This window comes from Moschus berezovskii, chromosome X, assembly GCF_049115385.1.
Source record: "Moschus berezovskii isolate FMDL1 chromosome X, NW_MosBer_1.0, whole genome shotgun sequence".
Classification (NCBI taxonomy): domain Eukaryota; kingdom Metazoa; phylum Chordata; class Mammalia; order Artiodactyla; family Moschidae; genus Moschus; species Moschus berezovskii.
Window position 1 is genome coordinate 111,082,832 of NC_142488.1, and position 26,966 is coordinate 111,109,797.

General features: G+C 44.6%; 1 protein-coding gene and 2 long non-coding RNA genes across 9 annotated transcripts in view; 1 reads left to right on the top strand and 2 right to left on the bottom strand.

The window, feature by feature from the left end:
• Nucleotides 1–8,181: 8,181 nt before the first annotated feature.
• LOC129534858 (uncharacterized) lies at nt 8,182–21,287 on the bottom strand. Its single transcript, XR_008681507.2, has 3 exons — nt 21,137–21,287; nt 19,696–19,791; nt 8,182–10,026 (listed from the first exon to the last, which is right to left on the bottom strand). It is a non-coding gene; the product is annotated as an uncharacterized LOC129534858 (long non-coding RNA).
• Nucleotides 18,321–26,966, top strand: part of ATP1B4 (ATPase Na+/K+ transporting family member beta 4) — a 40,441-nt gene continuing 31,795 nt past the window's right edge. Inside the window, exons 1-3 of one of the 7 annotated variants that reach the window (XM_088834105.1) lie at nt 18,328–18,668; nt 18,762–22,575; nt 22,710–22,965. In XM_088834105.1, coding sequence (XP_088690231.1) covers nt 22,782–22,965 — 184 coding nt within the window. In that variant the 5' untranslated portion in view covers nt 18,328–18,668; nt 18,762–22,575; nt 22,710–22,781. Of the gene's footprint in view, nt 18,669–18,761; nt 22,966–26,966 lie in introns of all 7 variants that reach the window. The other 6 variants (XM_055393365.2, XM_055393360.2, XM_088834102.1 and 3 more) reach the window with 6 other exon arrangements.
• Nucleotides 22,947–24,295, bottom strand: LOC129534859 (uncharacterized). The gene is made up of 3 exons (XR_008681508.1): nt 24,192–24,295; nt 23,768–23,870; nt 22,947–23,098 (listed from the first exon to the last, which is right to left on the bottom strand). It is a non-coding gene; the product is annotated as an uncharacterized LOC129534859 (long non-coding RNA).

Sequence of the window (26,966 nt, forward strand, 5' to 3'; positions counted from 1 at the left end):
TTAAGAGAATTAAAAATTAATCCATACAATAGCAGAGATATTTGTATTATACATGTAGCAAATACAGTTCTAGAACTTGGGACATATACCAAGCTGCTGGAATATGATAAGAAAAATTTTAAAATGGGTAAAAGTAATAAACGGTTATTTCACAAAAGTAGAAAACCAAATGGCCAATAAATACATGAAAATGTCCTTAATTTCATCAGAGAAATGCAAAATAAAACCATTATGAGATACCACCACATCTACCAGAAATGGCTGATGTTGTTTTTTAATCCTTACAATACCAACCATTGGTAGGGATGTGGAACAACAGGAATTCTGACACACTGCTAGTGGAGATGTAATCTGATTTAACCATTTCAAAAAAGTTTGGCATTATCTAGTGGATTTAAAGCTAATGCATTTTCTGTGGCCCAGCAATTCCACTTCTATGTATACACCCAACAGAAGTTTGTAAATATATTCATCAAAAGACATGTGCAAAAAAGTTCTTAGCAGCACTGTTTTAACAGCCCTGGAAATAGATGGAGAAACAGTGGAAACAGTGGTAGACTTTATTTTGGGGGGCTCCAAAATCACTGTGGATGCTGATTGCAGCCATGAAATTAAAAGACGCTTACTCTTTGGAAGGAAAGCTGTGACCAACCTAGATAGCATATTAAAAAGCAGAGACATTACTTTGCCAACCAAGGTCCTTCTAGTCAAGGCTATGGTTTTTCCCGTGGTCATGTATGGATGTGAGAGTTGGACTGTGAAGAAAGCTGAGCACCGAAGAATTGATGCTTTTGAACTGTGGTGCTGGAGAAGACTCTTGAGAGTCCCTTGGACTGCAAGGAGATCCAACCAGTCCATTCTAAAGGAGATCAATCCTGGGTGTTCATTGGAAGGACTGATCCTGAAGCTGAAACTCCAATACTTTGGCCACCTCATGCAACGAGTTGACTCACTGGAAAAGACTGTGATGCTGGGAAGGATTGGGGGCGGGAGGAGAAGGGGATGACCGAGAATGAGATGGCTGGATGGCATCACTGACTCGATGGACATGAGTATGAGTGAGTGAACTCCAGGAATTGGTGATGGACAGGGAGGCCTGGCGTGCTGTGATTCATGGGGTTGCAAAGAGTCGGACACAACTGAGAGACTGAACTAACTAACTAACTAACACTTGAATAACCCAAGATGTTGATCATCAGTATAAAAGATAAAAAATGGTGATATTTCCAAACAATGGAAAACATTCAGCAGTGACAATTAATGAGCTACAGCTACATGCAACAATATGAATGTACCTTACAAACATGATGTTGATGGAAACAAGCCAAGAACAAATATTACATACTGTATGACAAATATTCCATACTGTATAAAGTAGAAAAACAGGAAAACCTAATCTACATCATTTAGGAACTCATACATAGGCAGTAGAACTATAAAGAAAAGCAAGGACATGGTTAACAAAAGTCAGGATACTGGTTATTTCTTAGAAGCGGAAAAATAGGAGTGATCAGGAAAGAGCACACAGAGGGCTGCTTCTATTTTTTCCCAATTTTTTATTATGGAAAATTTTGCAGATAGAGGAAAAGTTGAAAGAATAATACAGTTAATACTCACTACCCTCTAATTAGATGTAACAATTGTTAACATTTTAGCATTTTGCTTTGTATCTCTCCATGTATACTTATATTTTTAACAACTTTATTGAAATGTAATTCATATCTCATATCATTCACCCACTTTAAGTGTACAGTTCAATGGTCTTTAGTATAATCAGAGATATATGCAACCATCACCATATTCAATTTTAGAACATTTTCATCACCCCAGATGTACAGTTCATACTTTAGCTATCAATTCCCCATCCCCCTTCCTCTCAGCAAGCAAGCATATACTTTCTGTCTCTGTAGATTTGCCTATCACAGGCCTTTCATATAAATGGAATCATGTGATTTTTTTGTGATTGGCTTCTTTCATGTAGAAAGTTTAAAAAAGTTTAAAAACTTTCATGTAGAAAGTTTCATTTAAAAGTTCATTCATGTTATAGCATGTGTCAGTACTTGTGTTAAGTCTGCTTGGTATGTCATAACAGAATACTACAACCTGGGAAGTTTAAAAAACAAATTTATTTTCTCACAGTTCTGGAGACTGGAAGTCCAAGATCAAGGTGCTATCTGGGTTGGTGTCTGGTGAGACTCCTTGGGTTGCAGGTAGCTACATTCTGACTGTGGTCTCACGTGGCCTTTCTACTCTTTCCACTCTGACTTGCAAAGAGAGGTCGTTGGTGTCTCTTCCTCTTCTTACAGGGATGCCAGTGCTATGGGATGAAGACCCCATCCTTAGCACCTCCTTTAACCTTCAGCATCTCCTTAAAGGCTCTATGTCCAAATTCAGTCACATTGGGGGTTAGGGTTTCAACATATAAATTTGGGGGGGCGGTGAATAATTCAATCTATAACAGCAATTCATTCCTGTGCTGTGCTTAGTTGCTCAATGGTGTCTGACTCTTTGCAATCCCACGGACTGTAGCCCACCAGGCTCCTCTATCTATGGGATTCTCCAGGCAAGAATATCGAGTAGGTTGCCATTCTCTTTTCCAGGGGATCTTCCCAATCCAGGTCTCCTGCATTGCAGGTGGATTCTTTACTGTCTGAGCCACCAGGGAAGCCCAGTTCATTCCTATTTATGGCCAAATAATACTCTATTGTATAGATATGTCACATTTTGTTTATCCATTTACCAGTTGATAGGCATTTGGGTCATTTCTACCTTTTACCTATTATGAATAATGCTGCTATATTATAAACAGTTATGTACAAGTTTTTGTGAGAACATGTATGTTCATTCTCTTGGGTATGTACCTAGGAGTTGAATTGCTGGGTCATGTGATAACTCTATGTTTAACAATTAGACGAACTCCCAGACTGCTTTCTGAAGTGGCTGCACCATTTTACATTTCCATCGGGAGTGTATGAGGGTTATAATTTTATAAAATCTTTGACAACACTTGCGTTATCTGACCTTTTATTATAGTCATCTTAGTGAGTGTGAATGGCATCTCACTGCCCTTTCAATTTGCATTTCTCTGATCAATCATGATGTCAAGCATCCTCTTTATGTGCTCATGGACTATTTACGTTTCTTCTTTGCAGAAATGTTTATTCAAATCCTTTGCCCAATTTTCAATTGGGTTATTTCTCTTGGTAATAATGAGTTTTAAGTGTTCTTTATAAATTCCTTGTTTTGTATTTCCTTGCATTTCCTGTTTTTGTCTTGTTTTGTATATCCTTAGAATTTGTGGAGCTTCTTGGATGTGTGCTGTGCTGTGCTAAGTCGCTTCAGTTGTGTCTGACTCTTTGTGACCCCACGGACTGTAGCCGGCCAGGCTCCCTTGTCCATGGGATTCTCCAGGCAAGAATACTGGAGTGGGTTGCCATTCCCTCCTCCAGGGGATCTTCCCTACCCAGGGATCGAACCTGCGTCTTTTACATCTCTTGCATTGACAGGAAGGTTCTTGATCACTAGCACCATCTGGGAAGCCCCTCTTGGATGTGTAGACAAATATTTTTCAATAAGTTTGTGAAGTTTTTAGCCATTATTTGTTCAAATAATTTTTCTGTTCCTTCCTCTCTTCTGCTTCTAGGAGCTTGGTATTCAGTGGAATGGAGGGCTATAGCTCCGAGTTTTCTAGGCTCACTTCTCTCAGCACAGAACCACTACCTTACAAGCCAGAACAAAAGTAATAGGGCCCCAGTATTCTCAGTGGGGTCATGCCCAAGGTAGAGCCTGCATCCCACAGGTGGGTGCTGGGTAAAAGAATGAAGCCTGTGCTTCCTGGCCACGCTCACTGGATCTTACCTCAGCAATGGATAGCTAAGGGCTGGATGAGAAAAGCTCACATCCTGCACCTCCTAAGAAGGCAACCTTCCAGCTGGGAGCTCGGGAAAGCTGGAGCCCTGTGTTCTTCCTTGCACCAATCAGGAGAGGAGTTTCCTTCTTGCAGAACTAGGAAAGGGGGAGGAAGAGAATGGGTCTTGGTTCCAATACCACATACTCCCCATGTTCTAATCAAATTTTAGTAGACTTTTTCTTAAGTAGATGTTTCTTCATTTTCTGTATGTCCTTAGGATCATTTCCAGGGAGTTTTTTTTTCATAATTTTCACCAGTTTCACTGGAGAGCTGGTCCACAGAGCTCTTCACATTGTCCTACCAGAGTGGAACTTCCATATATATCCATGTATAGTTTTTGCTGAGCCATATCAAATAAGTTTCAGACATCAGGAGAAATCCCTAATTACTTCAGTATGCATCTCCACTAAATAAGGACATTTTCCTATATAACCACAGTACAATTACATTCTTGAATATATGAACATAATTCTACATATCATCTAATAAATAGTCCATATTCAAATACCTCCAAAAATGTCTTTTATGGGTCTTTTTTGGGGTGGTGGAGGTGGGGAACCAACAACCAAAATTTACATATTGCATTTTGTTGCTTTGTCTCTCTAAATTCATTTACCTTAAAACCTCCCGATGTTTCTTTTCATGTTATTTATATTTTGAAGAGTCCAAACTTTTGGAAGTCCACATGGGAGGATGGTTATTTCTTGAGTGTTGTCAATCTTTTATTTCTTGACCTGGGTAGTGGTTTTCCTATGGCATTAGCTTTTAACATTTTTTCATTACACTGCACGATAATATTTTATGCGTCAAACTTGTATGTAACTGGTACTACATGAGCTATCAAGGCATGAAAAGATGTGGCTGAACTTAAATGTATATACTTTAGTGAGCGAAGCCAATCTAAAAAGGCTACCTACTGTACAATTCCAATTATATAACATTCTGGAAAACGTAAAATTATGGAAACAGTGAAAAGGTCAGTGGTCACTAAGGGTTAGTGGAGGCGGATGGATAAATAGATGGAAGACAGAGTATGATACTGTAGTGGCGGACACATGCCATTATACACTTGTCAAAATGCATAGTATGTACACCAAGAGGGAACCCCAATATAAACAAAGGACTTTGCATAATGGTGATGTGTCAGTGGAGGCTCTTTATTGTAACAAATGTGTCACTCTGGTATGGGATGTTGATAGTGGAGGAGGTTGTTGGGGGCAAGGGGTATGTGGAAACTCTCTGTACTCTGTTCATTTTTGCTATCAACCTACAAATGCTCTAAAAAGCAAAGTCTATTTTAAAATCTGTATGCATATTATATTTCACAGCTTCTGAAAGGAAGACATGTCTGGGGAGAAGTGATTACAGTTATAGTGCTCTAAGTTTCTCACATGTTTTAGAAGGTATGTCAATATATTAACTTTAGATTTAATTAAGCATTGTGGGCCAGCAAAGTCAAAATTCTATGCTTTCCCCTATTACACCATCTTTCTCTCTAGAACCAAGTAAGGAATTATTGACTTTCCAAGGTCTCTAGGTTCACTCTTGATAAGTAAACAGTCAGATTTAGTGCCTGGGCTCATCTTTGCAATTGTCATGGCTTCTTCCCATCTTATGAGGGTCTCCTCAGAACAAGTATTTGAAAGTTCATTCCAATCTCATTCTCTCCAGAGAGTTGGCTTCTCCCCTTGACCTCCAAGTTACAATAGCTGAGAGGTAACCATCTTCCCCCTCATGCCCTCCCCTGAGGTTAATCACTTCTTGCCCCTTGCCCTGGGGAGGAACAGTGACAGAAGTCTTGGCATACTGCTTGGAAAGGTCCTTGTCTGCTGATCAAGGGGATTAAACTAAGAAAGAGGCCGAGCTAATGATTAAAGAGAGAGTTAGGGATAATGTTTCCTTGCTTCTATTCCTAGCAGTACTGTACTAGCACGGGATTGGTTCAAATTAACACCTGACTTTCTATCTGTGAAACTAGGGAGACCAATCTGTTTGGGCTAACAAAATACTCGGGGGAAAAATGTTTTTGTTGATACCATAAGAGTGACTAACCAGAGAAGTCTGGGAATTTTTATAAATAAAATAACCTCGAATATGCTTGTAAACACCATACCATTCCACAGCATCATTTCTTTTTTTAGCTCAATTTTTTTTTTTTTTTGAGAACAGATTGTGTCACTGAACAGATGCAGGCTTTGCTGGGAAGGGAAGCAGTGGACATGCGTTACAAGAGAAGGTACAGGCCTTGCCTTCAAGGTTCTTACAATCCTATTGGAGAGAAACAATATTCAGCTAGGAGAAGGAAGAGAAAATATCTCACTGGTTTAGAGTGCATGATCATATCTTTATATGCCAGAGGTGAGGCTGACCTTTGCAAAGGGGGAGGGAGGGCTGTGTTGCTAATTAATTGTGGGAAATGAGGGCACTATGTAGATTCCTCAAAAGTGAAGGCCAACGGATTTGCTTTCAAAAACATCTTTGGGGAATTCCCTGGTGATCCAGTGGTTAGGACTCGGCGCTTTCACTGCTGGGCCCGGGCTATATCCCTAATTGGGGAAATAAGATCCCACACACCTCACAGTGCAGCCAACAATGACAACAAAGCAACAGCTCTGGCAGCTGTGTTTTCTCTTAAAGAACATCTGCTAGCCTGGATGGGGGGGGAGTTTGGGGCAGAGTGGGTACATGCATATATATATGGCTGAGTTGGTCTGGTGTGTACCTCAAATGATCACAACGTTGTTAATTGGCTGTACCCCAGTACAGAAGCAAGTTGTATGAAAAGATTGTCTGCTAATGTCAACTGGGATGTGCTCAAGTCCTCAGCACATTACAGAAACCTTATTTCTCTGGCCCTCTTTTCTATCACCAGTGCTTCCTGTCTTAGAAAGTAATAGGACTCCACTCCTTGGACAGTGTTCTGCATCCTAGCTGGGCCACAAGTTTAGATTGACCTTTCACCTACTTAGGGCCCAGGAGTGAAGTTGAGTTCATCAAGGAAAAGTGGTAAGAGATAGGCTTCGATGTGGACAGGCTCTCTCAGTGAGTCAGGGCAGGTCAAATGAGAAAAATGGGGATAATCCTCTCTTCCATATGCCATGCTTTCACGGTGACCAATCATTTCTAATTTGTTTAATGTCCATCTCCCCAACAAAAGGGCATACTCCATGAGGCTACTAACCATGTCTTTCTCATTCTCTGTTTTATCACCAGCACCCAACACAGCATCTGACACGGAGTCAGTGTCCTATAAATATCTGTTACATAATTAATCAGTTAAGTGGGACTTAAATCCTGACAGGATGTAGATGGAAACTAGCAAATGAGTGAGAAAAGGTGGGGAGAAATGAACTGAAATCTTTGTTGGGAGCCATGAAATGACTGCAGGAAGGAAACAGGAAGCGTGGAATAGTAGGGCCTTCTTGTAACAGTGATGAGAAAGTGAGCATGAGTAAAAAGACACTAACATTTGTTGAGCAGCTTCTAGGCATCTGGTGCTTTAACATGTATGAACTCATTTAATCTTCATGACTCCTCGAGATAGGCAATATGACAATTTTACATTTTATAGATGAAAAAAAGAGATTCAAAGAGGTTCATTAATTTGTTGATGATCATTATTGTGAAACAATTGCTCATGGATCTCTCCTGCTTCTGCACATCCTATGAACAGAGACAGTGACTGACCCTGTACTGGACTATTTTATTCAGGATATTTGTACAGTAAACAGCTTTGGAAGATCCAGTGTCTCCGTCTGGGCCAGTGGAAAGGCAAACCTACTGCTCACGCTAAAAGATTCAGACTCATTAAGTTCATTGTTGCTCTTCTGAAACACAACCCACAGCATGTGCAAGTGTCACCTGGCCCTTTTTGAGTAGCTCCTCTGAGACTTTGAGGGCAAAGGGAACTAACACAAGAAAATGCTTATACTCTGGCCACTACTATGGCTGACCCAGGAGTCTCATATCTTCTGCCAGCATTCATGAAAAGATGTGGCAGGCTAAGTTGGTAGCTTGCAAGTAAGATAAAATCTCAGAACCATCACAGATCCTGATGGTCACACAGGTAAAGTGTCAAAAATGGGAATGGTACTCATACCTATTTGACTCCAGAACCCACACTCTTTTCCCAGGATGCTGCTGCTTCCTGAGCTATACATAGGGCTAGTTGCTACATCATATGATGTCATTTCTCCCTGCCCTCCCCCCCCATACCTTTGTGTCAGTTAAGTCTGACTTTACTTTTCAAATTGGATGATTGGAGTGTTCGGTGAAGCAAAGAGGTTTAAAGTATCTGATTATAATTGTCTTTCCCTCTGTCTCCCAGGTGAATGGGAGTCCTTCATCTATCATCCCATCTTCTTGATCATACTATTTGTCCACGGTTATGGTTCTTATGATAGTCAGGCTTTTGTCAGGCATATTCATCTCAATGAACAAAAATTCCCAGAGGACACAACAACTGGAGCAACTTAGATACTTCATAAATAACCAACTAGGGCTTCCCTCGTGGCCCAGTAGTTAAGAAATCTTGCAGTGCAGGGGACATGGGTTTGATCCCTGGTCCAGAAATATCCCACATGCCGCAGAGCAACTGAGCCTGCAAGCCACAACTATTGAGTCCGAGTGCTGTAACTACTAAAGCCCGCAAACCCTAGGACCTGTGGTCTGCAACAAGAGAAGCCACCATGATGAGAAGCTCATGCATTGCAACTAGAGAGTAGTCCCCGCTCACTGCAACTAGAGAAAGCCCTCCCAGCAACAAAGACCCAGCACAGCCAAAAATAAATAAATAAATAACTTTTTAAAAAGAAAGTAAATCAACATTCACATTTTACTAAAATTAAATAAATAACCAGCTAGGTTTAGCGCTTTGGAGGATACTTGCCAAACTTTACATCACAAGGCCCTGGGGCTCCTATATCCTTGCTAGGCCATCTAGGTAGTAGTTCAGAGGGTATACAATGGTAGCACCCCAAGATCCCATTTTCCATGTTTTGAACCCCTGAAATAATTGTATAAAAGTGGTTTAAGTAGATATTTCTAATCTCAGAAGTCCCAAATATCCCTTTTGTTCATATAGGTCTTTTGCTCTTATTATCTACAAACTCTTTTGGTCTTCAACAACGTTGGCATGTCAGGCCATCATTCTCTGTACTCACTAAAGTTAGAGCTACAGCTGCCAGCACAGGGTTGGGGGGGTGGTAAATCAGAGGCTGGGGAGCAGAGAGGTCATTCCCCCTGATCATGTCCCCAGAGGAATGGTCTACCAGAAGACCTGATGATTTCTCCAGCTTTTGCACCAGAATGATCATATGCCATCCTCACAAGAGCCCTTTGAGGAAATAGGTCCAAAAAGTTTAAGTGACTAAGCAGTTCAACATTCTGCTGTGCACTCATAGCAGATCTGGGGCTAGCATCCCTTTCCATACCTTGCATATTCAGTGAGTTCAGAGGCTGGTGTCCTAGTTTCCAGGGGATAGAAGAGTAGGATGAAGGGTAGGATGAGGATTCTTCCTTTTGACAGCTTCTGTCATCCTACCAGAAGAAAGGGCCATGCCAAACATGTCATGCTTCCTACCACAGAGACAGGGTAGAAGGCTGATGTAAGGATTGGTGTACTGCACAGAGCTGGGGACTGGGAGTCCTAAAGTCTGACTGGACCATGAATTCTTCTTATGCATGAATTCTCTGCATGCAAAATAATCTACATATAGGTATCTTTGGGCCTAAGAGTCCAGCCAGATAACCGGTCCTCCTGGCTGAACGGCCCCCTGGCAGAGTGGTAGACAAAACCTCCCCACAGACTTCAGCTATCCCCTGCTAGAGGGGGTCACCCTCTAGCAATTGTTGCTCTTATCTGAACAGAGGAGGACTGTTTCACTTCCTTGATTCTGGGAGTGGATTTACCAAGCTGGGCTTTGCTTGGGTTGGGGCCAGGGTTGGTGGGAAGCAAACAGTTCAGAAAAAGGCTACACAACTTGGAGTTGCCACCATCCTGAACCAAGCACGGATGACTGGGGACAAGAAATGGAGGCATTTGGGATGCAGGCATCTGTTAGATAAGGAGAGTCTCCAGCACGTGGGCTCAGGGTTTCTCTTCTTGAGCTGTAGGTCTGTTGGAAGAGGCCAGAGACAAGGAAACAATTTGTTTTAGTCCTGAACGCTCCTCAGGTGAACAGCAACATGAGGTAGAGACAGTTTCCTTCTTGCTAGTGTGGGCATTGGCAATTCTCCAAGAACTGGAAACCTCAGAGAAGGCACATTAATTTACTTCTTTTATCTTAGATAACAGAGGTCTACTTAGGAGACCTCGAAAAAAGATTATGGTGAAGGATACACACAGCATAGAGAACTACTAGATTCCAAAGTGGCTTAGTCAGAAGCATCGTGTTATTATACGATGTCCCTGATTCCCTCTGGAAGTCTGTTCTAGTCTCCTCTTGTCAGGGACTGGGACTGGGAAATTCTCCCTCCGTAGTCTATAGGAACAGTGCCACAGGTTGCTGGTCTGACTGCCTTAGCTTGTTACTGTCAGTCCTATTGAACAGAACTGTGCCTGGCTACCCAGGTGGCACTAATAGTAAAGAACCTGCCTGCCAATGCAGGAGACACAAGAGATGTCAGTTCGATCCCTGGGTCGGGAAGATCCCCTGGAGGAGGACATGGCTACCCACTCCAGTATTCTTGCCTGGAGAATCCCATGAACAGAGGAGCCCAGTGGGCTATGGTCCACAGAGTCTCAAATAGTTGGACATGACTGAAGCCACTTAGCACGCACACATGTGCTTATCTGTCACCAAATTGTGGGGGCCCATTCCTGCTACAGTCAAGGTCACCCCAGGCCACAACCAGCTGGATTTGCTTTCCTGACCAGGAGGCAGTGAGCACAGTAGTGGCCACGGCAGGCACCATGACTGACAGGTCTAGTAAAGAGGACTTCCCCTGAAGGTTTATATCAGCCTTGGTAACAATCCACCTATGAGAGATTCGACTGAACACAAGAGAGACAGGGCCAGTTCTGTGTGTGCGTGTGGAATAGGCAGCTGCCCATGCCAGTCTTTCCCAAATCATGGTCCTCAGAGCCCTGCAGGAGACCCATCTTAGTGTTTTAAAACTTCAAATATCTGGGCTCTATTTCAGTCTTACAGAATGAGAATTTGGGAGTTGGGATCAGAGAGTCCCAACAGGTAAAAGCTCCTCATATAACTCTGTGTCCACTAAAGTTGAGGACCTCTGTTCTATATTCTTCAAGCTTCATTCAAGTAATCATCTCCTTCTGGAAAGTTCTTCCCCTGCTATCTTTGTTTAGCAAAATCCTGCTCCAATCCTTGAGGCCAAGCTCAGATGTAGCTGCCTTCATGATGCCTTCCCTGACTTCATGTCTCCTTAACTGCAACTATCTCCTGGTGCTATAGGGTAGAGGATACTAGGCATCTAAGAACCGGGGTTCAAGGGACATTGGGGATATGAGAAAGCATATCTGGGAAGGATGGAATTGTAGGAAAGGGTTTATGTTTTGTCCCCAACTTTTTATTTGGAAAAATCTGAAAGTAAACTATGATGAATAACAGCATATCCTTCCTGGAAGTTAACCAGGACACTAACATTTTAGATTTGCACATATGCTGTCTCTATATACACACATGAAAACATGTATGTATTTGTATGTATTCGGCTACAACATTTGAAATTTAATTGCAAGTATCATGCCACTTTGCATCTAAAGTTTTGCATCTAAAATTGCATCTAACTTCAGCATGTATCTCTTATGAACAAGAGCATTCTCTCATTCCCTTGCAAAATAATAATACCATTATCACATCCAAGAAATGTAACATTGACAAAATAGCATTATTCAATATTGACTCATATCAAAATTTCTCAAATTATCTCCCAAACATCCTAGCTATTTGTAATTCAATCAAGAATCATGGAGTTCGTTTTACTGTCTTTTCAGTTTCTACTAATCTAGATTCTAGAACAGTACATTTGGCTTTTTTCCTTAATGATACTGATATTTTTAAAGAGTCCAGGTTGGCTGTCTTGTTTACTGTCTGGATTTGTCTGATTGTTTCCTCATGATTAGATTCATATTAAACATCTCTGGCAAGAATACTACAGGAGTAATGTTGTTTACTTCCCAGCGTGTCACATCAGGAGGTTCATATGCCATTGCCCTGTTATTGGTGATGCTAAATTTGATCCCTTATTTAAGGTGGTGTCTTCTAGAATTCTTCTTTTAAAAGGTACATGTTTCCTTTGCAATTAATAAGTAATCTGTGGAGTAATCGGGAATAAGCATCTTTAACGAGCTCTTATGGTGATTCTTGAGTTCACTGAAGTTTGAACCACTGTTTTCCATGGTGTGATGTGAATGAGGGTCCTCCAAGGCCTGATCTGCCTCCAAAATACCTCAGGCTTAGCATGTCAGCCTTCACCTATCACCTCTCACTCCACCTGAAAAGACCCTCTCCCTCTTGCCTGGCTCCAAATCCCTAGCTTGAGAGACATTAGTAGACCAGATGGGGCACTGCCTACAGCCAAGGGAGCTTGCTCCCCTTACTCAGGTCACTGGCCTTGTGAGGAAGAATCCTTGAAAATGGACAAGGTATTTTTGTCTGTTTGATTTGTATCATTATCAATAATAATAATAGTGGAGTGAACTAAGCCAAGCACTGTATGTCAATTACATCATTCGATCCTATGCCAATCAGGTGACTTTACAGATGAGAAAAGTGAGGCTCAGAGAAGTGAGGCAACTTCATCAAGGTTACACAGCTATTAAAAGTGGGAACTGTTTTGTAAAGCAATTATCCTTCAATTAATAAATTAAAACATAGAAAAAAAAGTGGGAACTGGATTCAAATCCAGTACCAATTAAAAAGCATATGCTTTTAAACACTCAGTTCTACTCCCTAATGAGCAAGAATCCCACTGACTTCAGAATTCTCTTTCCGTTTTTCTCTGAAGAGTTCTAGGCCCACAGCATCCCTAAGCATGAGAAAACAGGGACATTGGACTTAATATCTTTCAAGATGGAGAACAGCGAGATCAATTGGCATTCCTGTGGTCTTGCAGCAAGTGAGTAACCGAACAGGGATGTTGATGGAGGGACCTTAAGCTCTTGCTTATGAATGTGATTTTGATTTAAGAGGCAGCTGAGAGCCACTGTGATTTCTGACTGGTGCTTGCTGAATCCAGAGCGGGTTCAGGTTGGATTAATATCATTGTCCTTTGTGTGGGGAAAGGCTGCTGTTTGATAATCAACAGGCTTGCAGGCTTTGGTGGAAAAGACCGGTGTTGCTTAACAGCCCCTTTCTGTGCTTTGCACACTTGATTGACTGCCTTTAGGTTTACAGTGCTCTGTCCAGCCTGTCACAGGGGAAAATGCTACCTCTTAGATTCTAGTCAGGTCAAGAAAACCTCTTGCTCTCGCCCTATACCCTCCATTCCCAATAAATAGGAACAACAACAACAATAAAAAAAAAAAAGCCTTGTATAAAGGTGCTCCAAATTTGTATAGCCCACAGTTTTCTCTAGTCTGCCAATTCTCCCATGAGGATGCCCAGTCAAATGCTGCAGTGAAATGAAAAAAAGAAAACAAACAAAACCACAGAAACCAAGACTCTCTCCTGCTAGTAAGAGTCATTTGTAATTGGGGAGGGGGGTTATTGAATGATTTATCTTTAGCTTCAGGTTGCCCGTTTCTTAGTGACAGGGGTGTCAGGAAAATATTTCTGCACCTGTTGCAAGGTTTCATCTCTGGCTGGAGATAGACACAGACAAACACATATAGAATATCATCCCAATTTTAGCATATGTGCTGTTAAAGCAGGCAAACATACATATAAAGTATCATCCAAGTTTAGCATATGTCCTGACAAATTAAACAACGTCATATATGGACACAAAAGATTCCATAGTTGGAAGAGTCCTAAGAGGTCATCTAGCAAACCTTCCATCCTACTCTTCACCCCCTGGCCGCACACGCTCAGAACAGCTCTTACTCAGAGACCAATGTTTGTGCAACTCCAGTGACAAGTTGGGACTTCCGTGGTGGCTGAGAGGTAAAGAATCTGCCCGCCTGCAAGGCAGGAGACCTGGGTTCAATTCCTGGGTCAGGAAGATCCCCTGGAGAAGGAAAAGGCAACCCATTCCAGTATTCTTGCCTGGAGAATCCCAGGGGCAGAGGAGCCTGGAGGGCTACAGAGTCAGACACGACTGAGGGACTAGACAAAAACAATGCGGATAAAATTATGCAAAAGTTTCAGAGGCAGCTGGTGCCTGTGACCAGCATTTTTTTTTTTTTCACAATGATCTCTTAGAAAATAAAGCAAAATCCATCCTCCTAGTAACTCCTGGCTTTAGGGGGCTGCTCCCTTCCTCTGGAGTCACTCAGAATAAGGGATCTCCTTTTCTATACAGGCTTGTCCCCCAACCCTAGAGAGATTGAAACCTACAGCACCACAGTGCCCAGACATGATCTCTGCAGTGGCCCTCCTCCCCCTCTGACTGCCCGCTTTGGATGGCATGGGTCTGCAAGGATCACTCTCCCAGCTGCTGCTGTCCCGCCTGTACTGCTCTGCTTCCCCCATCCCCACCCCACCCCACCAGCAAGCAAGCACAGAGCTCCTGGGAGGCTGGGCCGCCGTGGGCCCACTGCAGTGCCATCACTCAGCTTGCCAAAAGCCATGTGACACAGCAAGGAAGCAAGTGGTTAGAGAGGTACATTGGGTTTCTGAGAGGCACTAGTGCAGCTAAGGCAGAAATAGGCTCGAACTTAATAATCTGCTCATCACCCACAGTAAGAGACACCCTGACTTATTCAAAGACACCGTGGGCGGTGCAGAGGATGAATAAGCATGATTCACTGCCACTCTGGCACCCGGGGCACGAAGAATAATAAAACCCAAAGAATTGTAGCCGCCTGAGTAGTAAATTAAGAGATCCGGGGCTCAGCTAGACTCTCGACATCAATGTTGCCATGGCAATAAAGGGCCCCAGCATTCAGCAGCTATTACAGAGCAGGCGTCTAATAGGCTAGCCTGTGTCACAGCCAAAGCCCAAGGGGCTAGCAAAGAAGACCAATTAGCATATCCATTCATTAGGGGCCTCCGCACACTTCTTCTCTTAATTCCAATTAGTTGTTTGTTTGAACCAACGTCTCTTGCCTGCATTATACTCATTAGTGCCTTTTAGCCACTGGAAATAGGCTTGAAACTCCACAAGGACCTCACTATTTCCCAAGCCTTCATTTTTCCCCCAGGTGTCTAGGCTGATGCAGTCACCAACTTAGGGCCCTCAGTCCCTCGAAATGAAAGCACCTCTCACTGTATAACTGTACTCGACAGATGGAAGCTGCTCAGGAATGTGATGCGCTAAGGGTTCTTCCTGGAACCCAGCGAAGTAAGGATCCAGGGCCATTATCTGGACCATTCAGGTCAAAGAAACCCTTTGGCCTTAGCCAGTGAGCCCGCTGGCCACGCCTGCTGGCCACTACTCAGACGCTAGTTGTTCGGGAGGGGGAACTTTGGGCACCCGGGACCATACTGGCATCATCAAAGTCGAGCAGTAGCCATTCCAGTTTGAAGGACTGCCCTTCAAGGTCCAGCCCAAACCCCGCCTATTCTGGGAAGCCTTCCCTGATCTTTGCAGTCTCGAATGAGTTCCCCCTCCTCCACGAATTTTGAAGATGACACCCTATGCTGGGCAGCATTCAAGGCAGCCTCAGCTCCTCGGCCAGCCTGGAGTTCCCTCACCCGTGACTTCAGAGTCCTCAAGGTCACTGGGAGAGACTGGGGTTCTAGGTAGTACTAATAATGCCACTGCGCATGACCTTCTAGAGTCTCCCCGAGGACTTAGCCAAACTCCAGGCAGAGACACACCCCACCCCTCTCCCCCACCCAACTGTGTAAATAGCTCACAGGAACAGATGCCATAAACTCGCCTCTCTTGTGGCAGAAGGAAACAATGTCTCAAAAGTGCTACCTTCTCTTCCTTCCTGGGAACAGGATGACCAGGTCCATAAGATTGTTTCTGTTCCCTGTCAGCAACCATGTGGTTTGACTGAGGCAGGCAAGCAGGAAAAGGGGCTTACAGAAGCAGCTGTTAACATCTGTGCACAGGGACTGACTTGAATCATTTGCCTCTGAACTCAGTATCAAATTCAAAGCCTCTCCTTCCTCCCTCCTCTCTCGCTTCTGTAGCCACTGCTTCATTTGCAGCTCCATTGGTCACTTCTGGCTCCAGTCTGCTGTCCTGTTAAGCAGATTGCTTTTTCCCCCAAAATTGGCAGGAATGGTTTCTCCTTTAGTCTTCTGAGTGTGAGCTCAGAGACAGATTTATGTCTTTGAGATCCTATGGGATTTTGTTATCGTACCCCACCCAACAGCTGGCATTCCAAAAGGCAGCCTGGGCTATAGTCAAAGTATATTGCAAATATCTTAAGTATATGGCAAACCCCAAATCACCCAGAATGCTAGGGAATGAGAGATTCTCGAGAATGGAACATTTTGTTACCTGAGTTCACATTAATCCAAACCCCCTTTTGTCTCGTACTGTGGGTTTTTTCCTCTCAGCTTTATTCAGATGTAATTGACATACAACATTATGTAAGTTTAAGGTGTACAATGTGATTTTATCCATGATACATATATATATTGCAAAATGATTACCACCATAGGGCGAGCTAATACCTCTAGCACATAATTACTATTTCATTTATATGAGAACACGGAAGATCTACTCTCTTAGCAGCTTTCAAGTTATGTAACACAGTACTATTAACCACAATTACCATGCCACACATTAGATTTCCAGAGCTTATTCATTTCAAAACTAGAAGTTTATACCCTTTGACCAACATCTCCCCAATTCCCCCATGTGTCCTTAGCCTCGGGTAACTATCATTCTACTGTCTATTTCTATGAATTTGGCATTTTTTGATTCCACATATAAGTGAGATCATACAGTATTTGTCTTTCTCAGTCTGACTTATTTCACTTGGCACAATGCCCTCAAGGTCCATCCATGTTGTCATTAAGGGCAGAATTTCCTTCTTTCTCACGGCTGAGTGATAGTCCATCGTTATGTGTGTATACACACCACACCTTCCTCGTCCATTCATCTGTTGACAGGACACTCAGGCTCTTTCCGTATCTTGGCTACCGTGAATAATGCTACTCCCTACTCCTGATTTTTTAAATCTTGCTAACATAACTGTACGCTTTTTTCCTGCCTTAGTATTTATCCTTTGTTTGGTTTTTGAGGCTTCCAAGAGCTTCAAGTTTCTCGTATACTTAACATCAGGAATCACACACAAAGTTCAAGTGGAGAAAGCATAAGAGGTAAAGCTCAATGTCTACTGAGACCAGGGTAAGCCCTGGAATATATTTTGCTTTCATTGAAATCCCAAAAGAGGAATGAGTTTCTCTTTTGTCAGTGTTCTCTTTCTTGTCAAATGAGGGTATCAGAGGAGACTCTGTCAAAGAAGAATCCTGAGTAGTAACGTTCTAGTAAATGGAGTCTTTATTTTAAATTACCCACTATTGAAGCTGTCTTCATCAGAACAGCCTAGGTTTGGCATTATGAATAAATCGATCTTTCTAAGTGGTTGGGCTGATTTTCCTGGTTATCAGTTGCCCAGAATCTCAATGCCTGCAACATTCTCAGTCACCTGGGTGTGATGGGAGGGGGAGGGGACTTGTGAAGGATCATATATTCCTCCTGGGCCTTTTAGCTACCAAGGCTCCAGTGGGGTGAACCAAACAGACTAAAACTGCTATACAGTGTTCTTGGCTGTTTCTGCTAATTTTTCTTTTGGTGGATCCACATTGGCTTCAGGAGTTATATATGTCTGGGAAACCGACACTGCAAAGTTCTGGCTTGTTCCCTGCCCTGATGCTAAGGGATAAATATAGATCTCAACCACTACAGAAATTTGGCCAGGATTCCAAGGGGTGTGTGTGTGAGGGGCAGTGCTGATGGGGCCATTCTGACATGTGGGAGAGAAAAAAGGTTTCTTTATATCCAAGGCCATCTTTGCTGGGGGGGAGGGGCCAAGCAGGAGCCTGGCCTCTAAAATCAGAATGCATAATCCATATTTAAGGGGCTAGTGGATTGACACAAATAAGGAATATTATAGGTGGTTTAGTGTGGGGCAGGGGAGGTGGGGAGAGCAAAGGGAATCTTTCCTGACACCTTAGATCCTTTTGCATGAGATCAGCCTTATGAAAAAAGAAAGTTATTCTTGGCCAACTCCCCTCACCCCCAACTCCCACCCAGGCCCCACCCCCTGCACGCACTGATATCCAGCTCTCAACTGAGAAGGACACAACTGAAGACTGCCATTGGGCCCATAGTAGCTCAGGCGCTAGAGAAGGGCAGGGAGTAGGAAGACGTGAAGCTGCGGGGGGGGGGGGGGTGAGTCGCTCATCCTTGTGACCCAGAATATCTCCCCCTCCCTGTAATGATGAGCTTGCTTTTCCATAAGGGCTTTCCTTTGATTCAGAGAAGGGGCCAACCAATGAGAGAGGGGCATGTTAGATTATTTTGGGGAAGGGCTCATGCCAGGAGGGTTCGCTTTTACTAGGCACCAAGTAGCCCCAGCAACCAGTGTCTCCTGTACCAGCAGCAGCTCCAGAGCTCTCACCCACTCGCCTGCCTCTGCCGCGCCTCTGCCCACTGCACAGCCATGAGAAGGCAGCTCCGGTCCAGAAGGGCTCCGGCCTTGCCTTACGGTTATCGCTACAGACTTGTGAGTCCCGGGGAGCAGAATATTTTTGCTGTCCCTTTAGAATGGGGTGGGTGGGGGGTGTGTAGCTTATGACTTACGGCTGCTTCTCTTTAGGATGGGCAGGAACAGTGAAGTTTAAGGAAGCCCAGGGTTTCAAGCGTGAGCAGCGACTCCCGGGACCCCACTGCACCCTGAATGGCTAGACTGAAGGAGGAAGCCCCTCTCCTGTGCAACAAAGATAAGGGACAGGGGAGATGCCAGAGAATGAGAGGGCCTTCTACAATGTTTTCGTGGGAGTCTAGAATTTGAACAGACCTTTTGGAGTCTGGAAGTAGAGGTTTCATTCCAATAGCAAGAAATGGAGCCAAGAGAGAAGGGAAGGGAAAGAGGAAATGAAGGGCGTTTGCCTACCCAGTTGTCTCAGTCCCTTTAGGTGGGAGCTTCTGAGGAACCCAGCTATTCTTTTTCTAAAGCTGAAATTCCAAGCTATAGCTAAAATCCTGGAATACTAGATAGAAGCTGGGAGCAGTCCTAGACATCGTTTCTCTAGAATCCCTCATCACGTAAAGGAGACTGCTGTGGCTCAGGGCACGGGAGGTACTGGCCATTTACTGGAGAAGCCAAAGTGAGAATGCAGGTTTCCTCACTTCTCATCCTAATGCTCTTTCATATTTGCAGCATGCAACTCCCTAACCCTCCAGCACCCATGGCCTTCCTAGCTGCCATCCCACCCTGCCCAACACACACACACCCCACCTTCAACGTCACCATTTATCTCCAGGGTACATTAAAATTTTCTTTGAACCCAAAGTTTCCTTGCATTTACTTTGCTAGAAATCATGAGTATATGCCACATGCAGTGTTGTTTTTTTTTTTTGCTGGGAAGTATATTCTGAAATCTCCCCCAGAGAGGGCTGTGATCTGAGCCTCAGGAAGAAACAAAGCTTAATCCATTTTTCTTGGGGAATGGCCACTCCCCAATCAGGGAACTAAGTGGAGACTCTCAACAGCCAGCAGAGGAAGACACGAATTCTAACCCCATACCAACCTGTCGAGGGCTTCTCATAACTTTCTAGCCACGGTTTATAGAATCTCTCTTTTGACGTTCCCCAAAGTTCTTTCCAGTTCTCAGAGCAGTCACAGTCTGTAGGGCATATAAAATCATTCCTTACTTGGATTCTTTTCTCTATAATGCTGCTAAAGTGTTGTGTACAAGTTTCATTATCTGTCCCTCGTTTTGGATTTTAAATGCATCAGGGGATCTTGCTTTCTCGGGAACACTTGATCACGCTTACAAAGAGAGGATTTGATGCAGTGAATAATTGTATGCTAATGTCTCTTTTAAAATTAATCAACCATTCGGATGTTTACAGGGTGTCACTCAATGCAGGGCACAAATTTATCTTCCGGGTCATACTGTTTGTTTATGTATTTGTTTATATGTTTATATATTTAGAGTGCTCAAAATGGAGCCACGTTCTGCCCTTCAGGCTCTTTCCTTTTAGGGCAGTGCCACGGCCCCAGCACACACCCACTCTTCCATCTCTGGGCACTCATACACACTGTCACAGAGGTCAGTGCCACTTTAGGAAACAGACAAAAACAGGCCCTCTCATTACAAAAGGGTTCCCTACTGGGTTCCATGAAACACCGAGCTGCCCCCAAAGTACCCCTCTTGTACAGTGGGAGGTTCTCCTATACCTGGAACCTGGGGCGAGGGGGAAAGATATTTGTGGTTCCTGAAGCCCAGGCAGTGTGAGAGCTGTGGGGAAATTAGCTCTGAGAAGGTTAATTCTTCCCGGGAGGGTAAAGCTTTAATGATAAGCCATCTTTAATGGGATTATCGTGAGAGCTCATATCTACAAATAAGATCAGGCAGAGGCCAAAGCCAGCTGCCTCCTCTGTGGAGCAGGGGTGGAGGGTAGGCAAAACAGGCGACTTGGAGAAGGAAATGGCAACCCACTCCAGTGTTCTTGCCTGGAGAATCCCAGGGATGGGGGAGCCTGGTGGGCTTCTGTCTATGGGGTCTCACAGAGTCGGATACAACTGAAGCGACTTAGCAGCAGCAGCAGGAGAGAAAAGGAGATTTTCCCAAAAATATAAAGGGACTAGAAACTCCTTCACCTTGAAATGCTATACTTCAAATTCTCCGAGATTTTCAGTTACATCAGCTTCTCTGGAGGCCAGGATGATTGACTACGCACTATAGTCCGGATGAGCGCCTAGGCGAGGGCATGGTTCAGGAGTTTGCAGTCAGGCAGTTATCACTGCTATCTGCTCGGTGCCCACTGGTTACCTGGTTGCGGGCTCTACGCTGTGGAGGGCCATCGAGGAGTTAGAAAATATGGCCCCGTCCCACCCCCCCGCCCCAGAATGTAATTCTGGAGGTCAAACGGGTACCTATGTTCACACACAAGTGAAAGAGACTTAGGAACATGTATTCATCCGTTCAACATTGAGTGATGGGGGTTTATTCTCCTAAGCCTTACCCCATGAGTCCTTGTCAGAGTTAGAAATCTCCAGTTGTGAGCACCTTCAGCCTCTTGGGAACACAGAATCTAGCACATTGCTATGCTCTGTCGATCTGCTCAGCCACCTTGCAGCTCCTGCGCTCAGAGTGGTAGGGGAGAAACATCATTGTCAGGGACATTGCGAGACATGGGCTCAGAGGCTGTCTGCTCTATCGTTGAACTAGCTGCGTGAGTCTGGCTGCATCCTGTTGCCTCTCTGGGCCTCACGTGGACAAGTGAATCTTCAAGGTCCCCGTCAGGTCTGATACGCGCATGACATAAGACTGTACCTTTGAGCAAATTAGAAAGCAATTCAAGAGTGCTTGTAATCAAGAGCTAGACAGTGCTGGGCAGACTGAACGCTGAGAGTAGAGCCTTGTCATTCTGTATCTCTTTTACGGATCCCGAACAATCTAGCTCTCCGGCCCACCCCGCCCCCCGTCAGCCCTTTCAGCTGAGTGTCCTCTAAGTGGCCTCTGAGGAATCAGGCGGGGAGAGGGCGGCGCGGAGCCCCTGGCTTCTGTCATTGGACACATCCCCCCAACAGGTGCGCAGGCCCTGCCGCTCTTCAGATTTGGACGGCACAGAGAAGGGAGGGTGGCCTCATTTTCTGCTGCTGCAATGAGCCTTGGCAGACCCACAAAGAGCAGAGATCCAACTCGCCAGCCTGTGGCTGGGAGGCATTTGAAATACCATTTGGTGAAGTCTGGGTTTTTCTCTTTTTTGTTTAATTTTCTTAGAACCACTTGGAGAAGATTACAGTTTCAGATCTCAAGTAATGGCTGCAATCAGTCAATCAAAAAATATGTGCTGAGCATTTTCTACGTGCCCAGATTTCTGCCAAGGGTATGGGCTTGGGGTTGGGGAAGATGAAGGAAATATCAGTTGCCGTCCCAGCCCTCAGGTGGTCTGTCCAACCTACTTCTGGCAGGCAGAAGTTCCAGCGTGGGCAATAGTCAGAGAAGCAGCAAAGAACTGCACCCCCAGTCTGTTGTTTCTGTGGGGAAGACAGTCTAAGTTTTGAGGAGGGGTACAGCAGCTGGCTTTTCCTCCTGATGTCTATCCCAAGCTATTTTTAGCCACAACTTAGGATGGTGAGGGTGAGCAGCTGAAAGCATCCAGAGTGTTAGGACAAAGCTGCCTTGGACTGAGAATGTGCCATCACAGACACAAGTGTCTAAAACTCCTCCATCCTCCAGTGTTGAGCTCAGTCTGCCCTGACAGGCCAAAGTTAATGGGAAGCCATGGCCCCAGAACAGAGCAATGACATGAACAGTCCTAGGGGAACAGCCCAAATGCCTGCAGCTGAGAATAACACTTGCACCTCTATGGAAAGAATATTGGGTCAAAATGGGTCATAGAAAGGATATTTCCTGCAAGAGAACAGAGAGAAAGAAATCTGCCTCTTGTAACAACAGGTATGTTTCTGGGTAAGTGGACATTTGAAGCATCTCCAAATATTGAGTTGTTTATCATTTATTTTGGCTGGTGGGATGTGCCATGGGAAATTTTCTTTTCCAAAAAAAGGGATTGTGTGTTGTCACTGTTTCAGGATGATCAGGATGAAGTGAACCAGAACTACTTAGCGGATGAAGAGGAAGAAGCAGAAGAGGAGGCTAGGGTGATGGTGGTACCTGATTTGGAGGAGGAGGAAGAAGAGGAGGAGAAAGGAGAGGAGGAGAAGGAAGAGGAAGATAGTCACAGTCAGGAAACAGACAGTGCCTGGTGGCGGAAACTGCAGATTGTGAATGAATACCTGTGGGATCCGGAGAAAAGGACATCTCTGGCCCGAACAGGTCAGAGTTGGAGTAAGTCCCAGTGGTCCCAATGTCCCAGTCGGGTGTCCTTTGCTTTCGGCTTGGCGTACAGGACTCCTTTACCACACGTTGGATGGGCTTGTCTGCAAACTTCTCTTAGCTCTTCACGTAACCAGATCAACGCCTAGGAAAAATAATGGGCAGATCTCATCAGAACAGACTCCAAGTGGGTGAACAGACGATTGTGTAGCTGAAATCCACTGGGCCCAACAGCATTTTGTAGCGCAGAGAGACAGGAAGAATGAGTTGGAAAAGCACAGATTTTATGGAAGCCCCAGCCCTGTCATTTTCTATCTGTAACTTTGGGCTCATCATTTATCCTCTCTGAGCGTCAGTTTCCTCACCTGCTAAACGAGGGAAGCAGTATCTCCCTTTCTGTCTCACGGGAGGAGCCTGAGACTCCGATAAGATATGAACATGGTAAAATCGAAAGTATTACGCAGTGCTCGCTTCGGCAGCACATATACTAAAACTGGAACGAAAGTATTACGCAGAAGACTATTCCTAGGATACGAGACTCAGGTCCCTGCTAACCTGGCCAAGGGTTTGCACAGTCTCATCATCTCACCCCGTAATGTCAGAGAAGGATAGCCAGGGCTGCCGCTGGCCCCAGGCTGTGGGTGCTCTGCGGCTCCAGGGTGTTTAGAGAAAAATGGGTTAAAGGGATAGTTTCTGGCAATTTAAGCCCAAGCTCCTGTATTTCTTGATCTGTGACAGAATTGTTCCACATGCAGCCACCACTGTTACTTCACAGCTTCCCCAGCACTCCTCTCCCAGGGTCCCTCCTACTCACCTCTTGAACTCTTAATGCTGATCCTTCTCAGGAGATTTAGCTTGTGGTAAAATTCACACTCACCACACTCTCTGCACATCCCAGGAAAAGAGCAGCTGCTGGTCTGAACTCAGTTAACCCATGGAAGGAAAAACAGATAAGTCTATGGGTGAAATAAGAGTCCCCAGTGCCAACAGTCTACATTACTGAAGTCGACGTTCATGCCTTCTAAAGGCCCCTTTAACTGAGAACTCTCTCCTTTGCAGCTGATGTTTTGTTTCTAGTTCAGCTTAGTCAGGGTGAAACGGCCAGCCCCGCTTCCTGGAATTGGGAATAGCAGGTGTGGGGCTCCGAACAACACCCACCTCCCTTCACCCCTCTTCAGTTCCCAGCCCCACCCCTGCCCATCCCTCGAACTCTCAACTCTCGACTGGAACAAATGTACCTTTCAAGGAACCATTCTGACATTCTGGAAGCTGCAGACAAATGCAGGACACTCACTGGGGCTCCAAAGAGGGCACAGCTGTCTCTGGCTTGCCTAAAGAGGACTGGAAAAACAGGCCTTGTGAATTGCAAGTGTGGTTCTGGGAAAGGAAGCCCTGAGTTAACCCTTAAACAGCCATTGGAACTTAACTAGATGAGCTGACCCAAACTGTGCTGCAGAGAAGAATCCATAAGCCAATCCATGGGGACTGGGGAGGAAGGTTCGAATGTCCAGGGAGACGTGGCAGTGGGGACACTGCATATCCAGGCCTCTGGGAAGTGGGTCTCAGAAGGCTAGCCCTGGGCAAAGGGCAAATAGTGAGGTTAATGCCCAGTTCACCACATGCCTTGCTGTCCTCTTGCTTGAGAACTAGGTGCCAATTAAGCACTTACTAACCCTGCCCAGCCTGGACATCAACATGACAGACATATTCACCCAGCCTGTTATTATATTCTGGGCTTTTCCTCTTATAGCTGGGCAACTTCTATTCATAGGAGCTATATGTTATTTTATTGGGTACTAACCAGAAGTCTATGAGGTAGTAATATTATTGTCCCCATTTTACAGATGCAGAAACTGAGGCTTAGAGAGGGTAAGTAACTTACCTAAAGTCACACAGTTAATAAGTGGCAGGACTGGGATTCAAACCCAGGTTGGATGAACACTGGAGTTCCTTCTCTTGCCAGAACACCACACTGTCTTCATGAACTCTAGCAGTGAGCAAGGCTCTGATGGGTAAGGGCCTCAGGACCTGATGGGGTGTTTTAGTGGAAGGACTGAAGAGTTGGGATTGCGGGTATCTTGTCTATTCAAGATATAATCGTCTATCCAAACTTGGGTGGGGGATTCAAGGGCGAACCCTGGATTACCTAGAGGAGCAGTCCGAGTAAAATTTGGATATTTGGAGCAGAAAAGGTTGGAGGGATCAGTGGGTTCGGGTGGGTACAGTGCTTGGTTTGCCGAGGGTGGGGGTGGTGCAGGGTAGCTGAGACAGCCTATCACAGGCTCCAGGGCACAGACTCCTGGGCAAAGCTGAGGGGACACATTGTTAGTGCCATTCTCCCATCTACAGCTTCCTGGCCACATATCCTGGGCAAGAAGGAAGACATCTCCAGGGGAATGTACGTGTCTTCTATTGCTTTCTTTCATCCATGAAACTGAGCCTTCTGGTCCCCCAGGATGGTTCCAGCTGTGGATGGGTTGCCAGGATAAGGACAGAGGTAGAGCAATGGAGAATGGAGGAGGAGGCACAGGGCACATCCCATCAAGCCAGCCAGTGGGCAGCAGCCAAGTACCACAGGCACACAAGTTGCTGCTGGTTCTTCTCCGGGGACTCCAACTGAAGTGAGGTGTTCGTATTCCAGTTCTGCTTTAGTGCATCTTAGAAAACATAAAGGTTCACCTCCAGTTAAATTCCTAAGGAATTTTTTTTCCCTTTTCCCGACTCCTTTTGGGGGCCGTTAAATTTATTTGGTTCATGGTTCAATTTAAAAATTGACATTTGGATTTGGTTTGGGGTACAGCAGAGTTAGGTAGTTTGTTCCGCTTTCCAGCTCATGATATGGTTCAAATCGATAGTTCTGACATCATGTCACTGCTGTGAGCAGTTAGATGCTATTTTCTGAGACAGCCCCAAAGAGGGGCATGCTTATTCACTCATTCCGTGCTGCCTAATCCCGGGGCAAACCTGGTCCTGATCCAGCCCACAGAGGAAGAATTCACACAACTGTGCCTCTGGAAACGATGGCAATAATAATATTAATAATAACAGCGATGAAGAGTGTCATATATAGAGCACTGAGTGTCTGCCAGGCCCTGTGCTATGCTATTTATATGCATCATTCAGTGTTAAGAAGTCAGTACTATTATTATCCTCATTTTACAGATGAGGAAATTGAGGCGCAGAGAGGTAAATAGCATGTCTAACATTCAACGGCTAGGAAGTGGTAGCATCAGCACAGGGTAGAAGGAAAGGCTGAATTTCAAATATTGTTACGGACGCAGATCAGAATATGAGGGAAGTGCTAAACTTATCACTGTTTTATCTGCGAGGGGTCGGGGGTGACCAAAGGTTCTATAACTTGCCTAAGTGCACAGTTAGAGCTCGGTGGCAGGCATCAACAAGTACAGTTGCCCCTCTTTCCTTCCCCATCCCGTGTTAGTGTTCTTTTTGAAATCAGAGTCACTTAAACTTTTGCCAAGCATGAATAAGATTTGAAGTACATAAAGTGAAACCTTGCTTTGCCTTCATTAGAGGCAAGTCCAGTGGAAATGAATCAAAAGTTTGAATTATGGGCTATGTGAAAAGAAATGCTGTTTTCATCACTTGCAAATATATATAATCACCAGAACCAAGTGGCTAGAACTCTTTAGGACACCTGCTTTAATGAATAGCAGAGAATGATTTGTACATAGGACATCAACCATAGCCCAGAGGACGCCCAAGCAATTTGCCCTCTGCAGTACTTTAGACTCTGTTCCCCTGTAACTTCGTTCATGCTCATCATTTGCTCAGCAAGCCCTTCCATCGGAGATGCCGTAAAGGTAAAACTGCAATCAGACCTCTGACGCAATTCTCACCAATTTCAAATCGGTGAAATCTGAATAAGCAAGGACATACTGAATCTGGGGAATTACAAAAAAAAGCCATGTCACGTGTTTGCGCTGGTTCTGATTCGTGAGTTCAAATGCAGACGCAGGGCTTATTAGCCAGCACTGACCACCCTCATCTCTGAT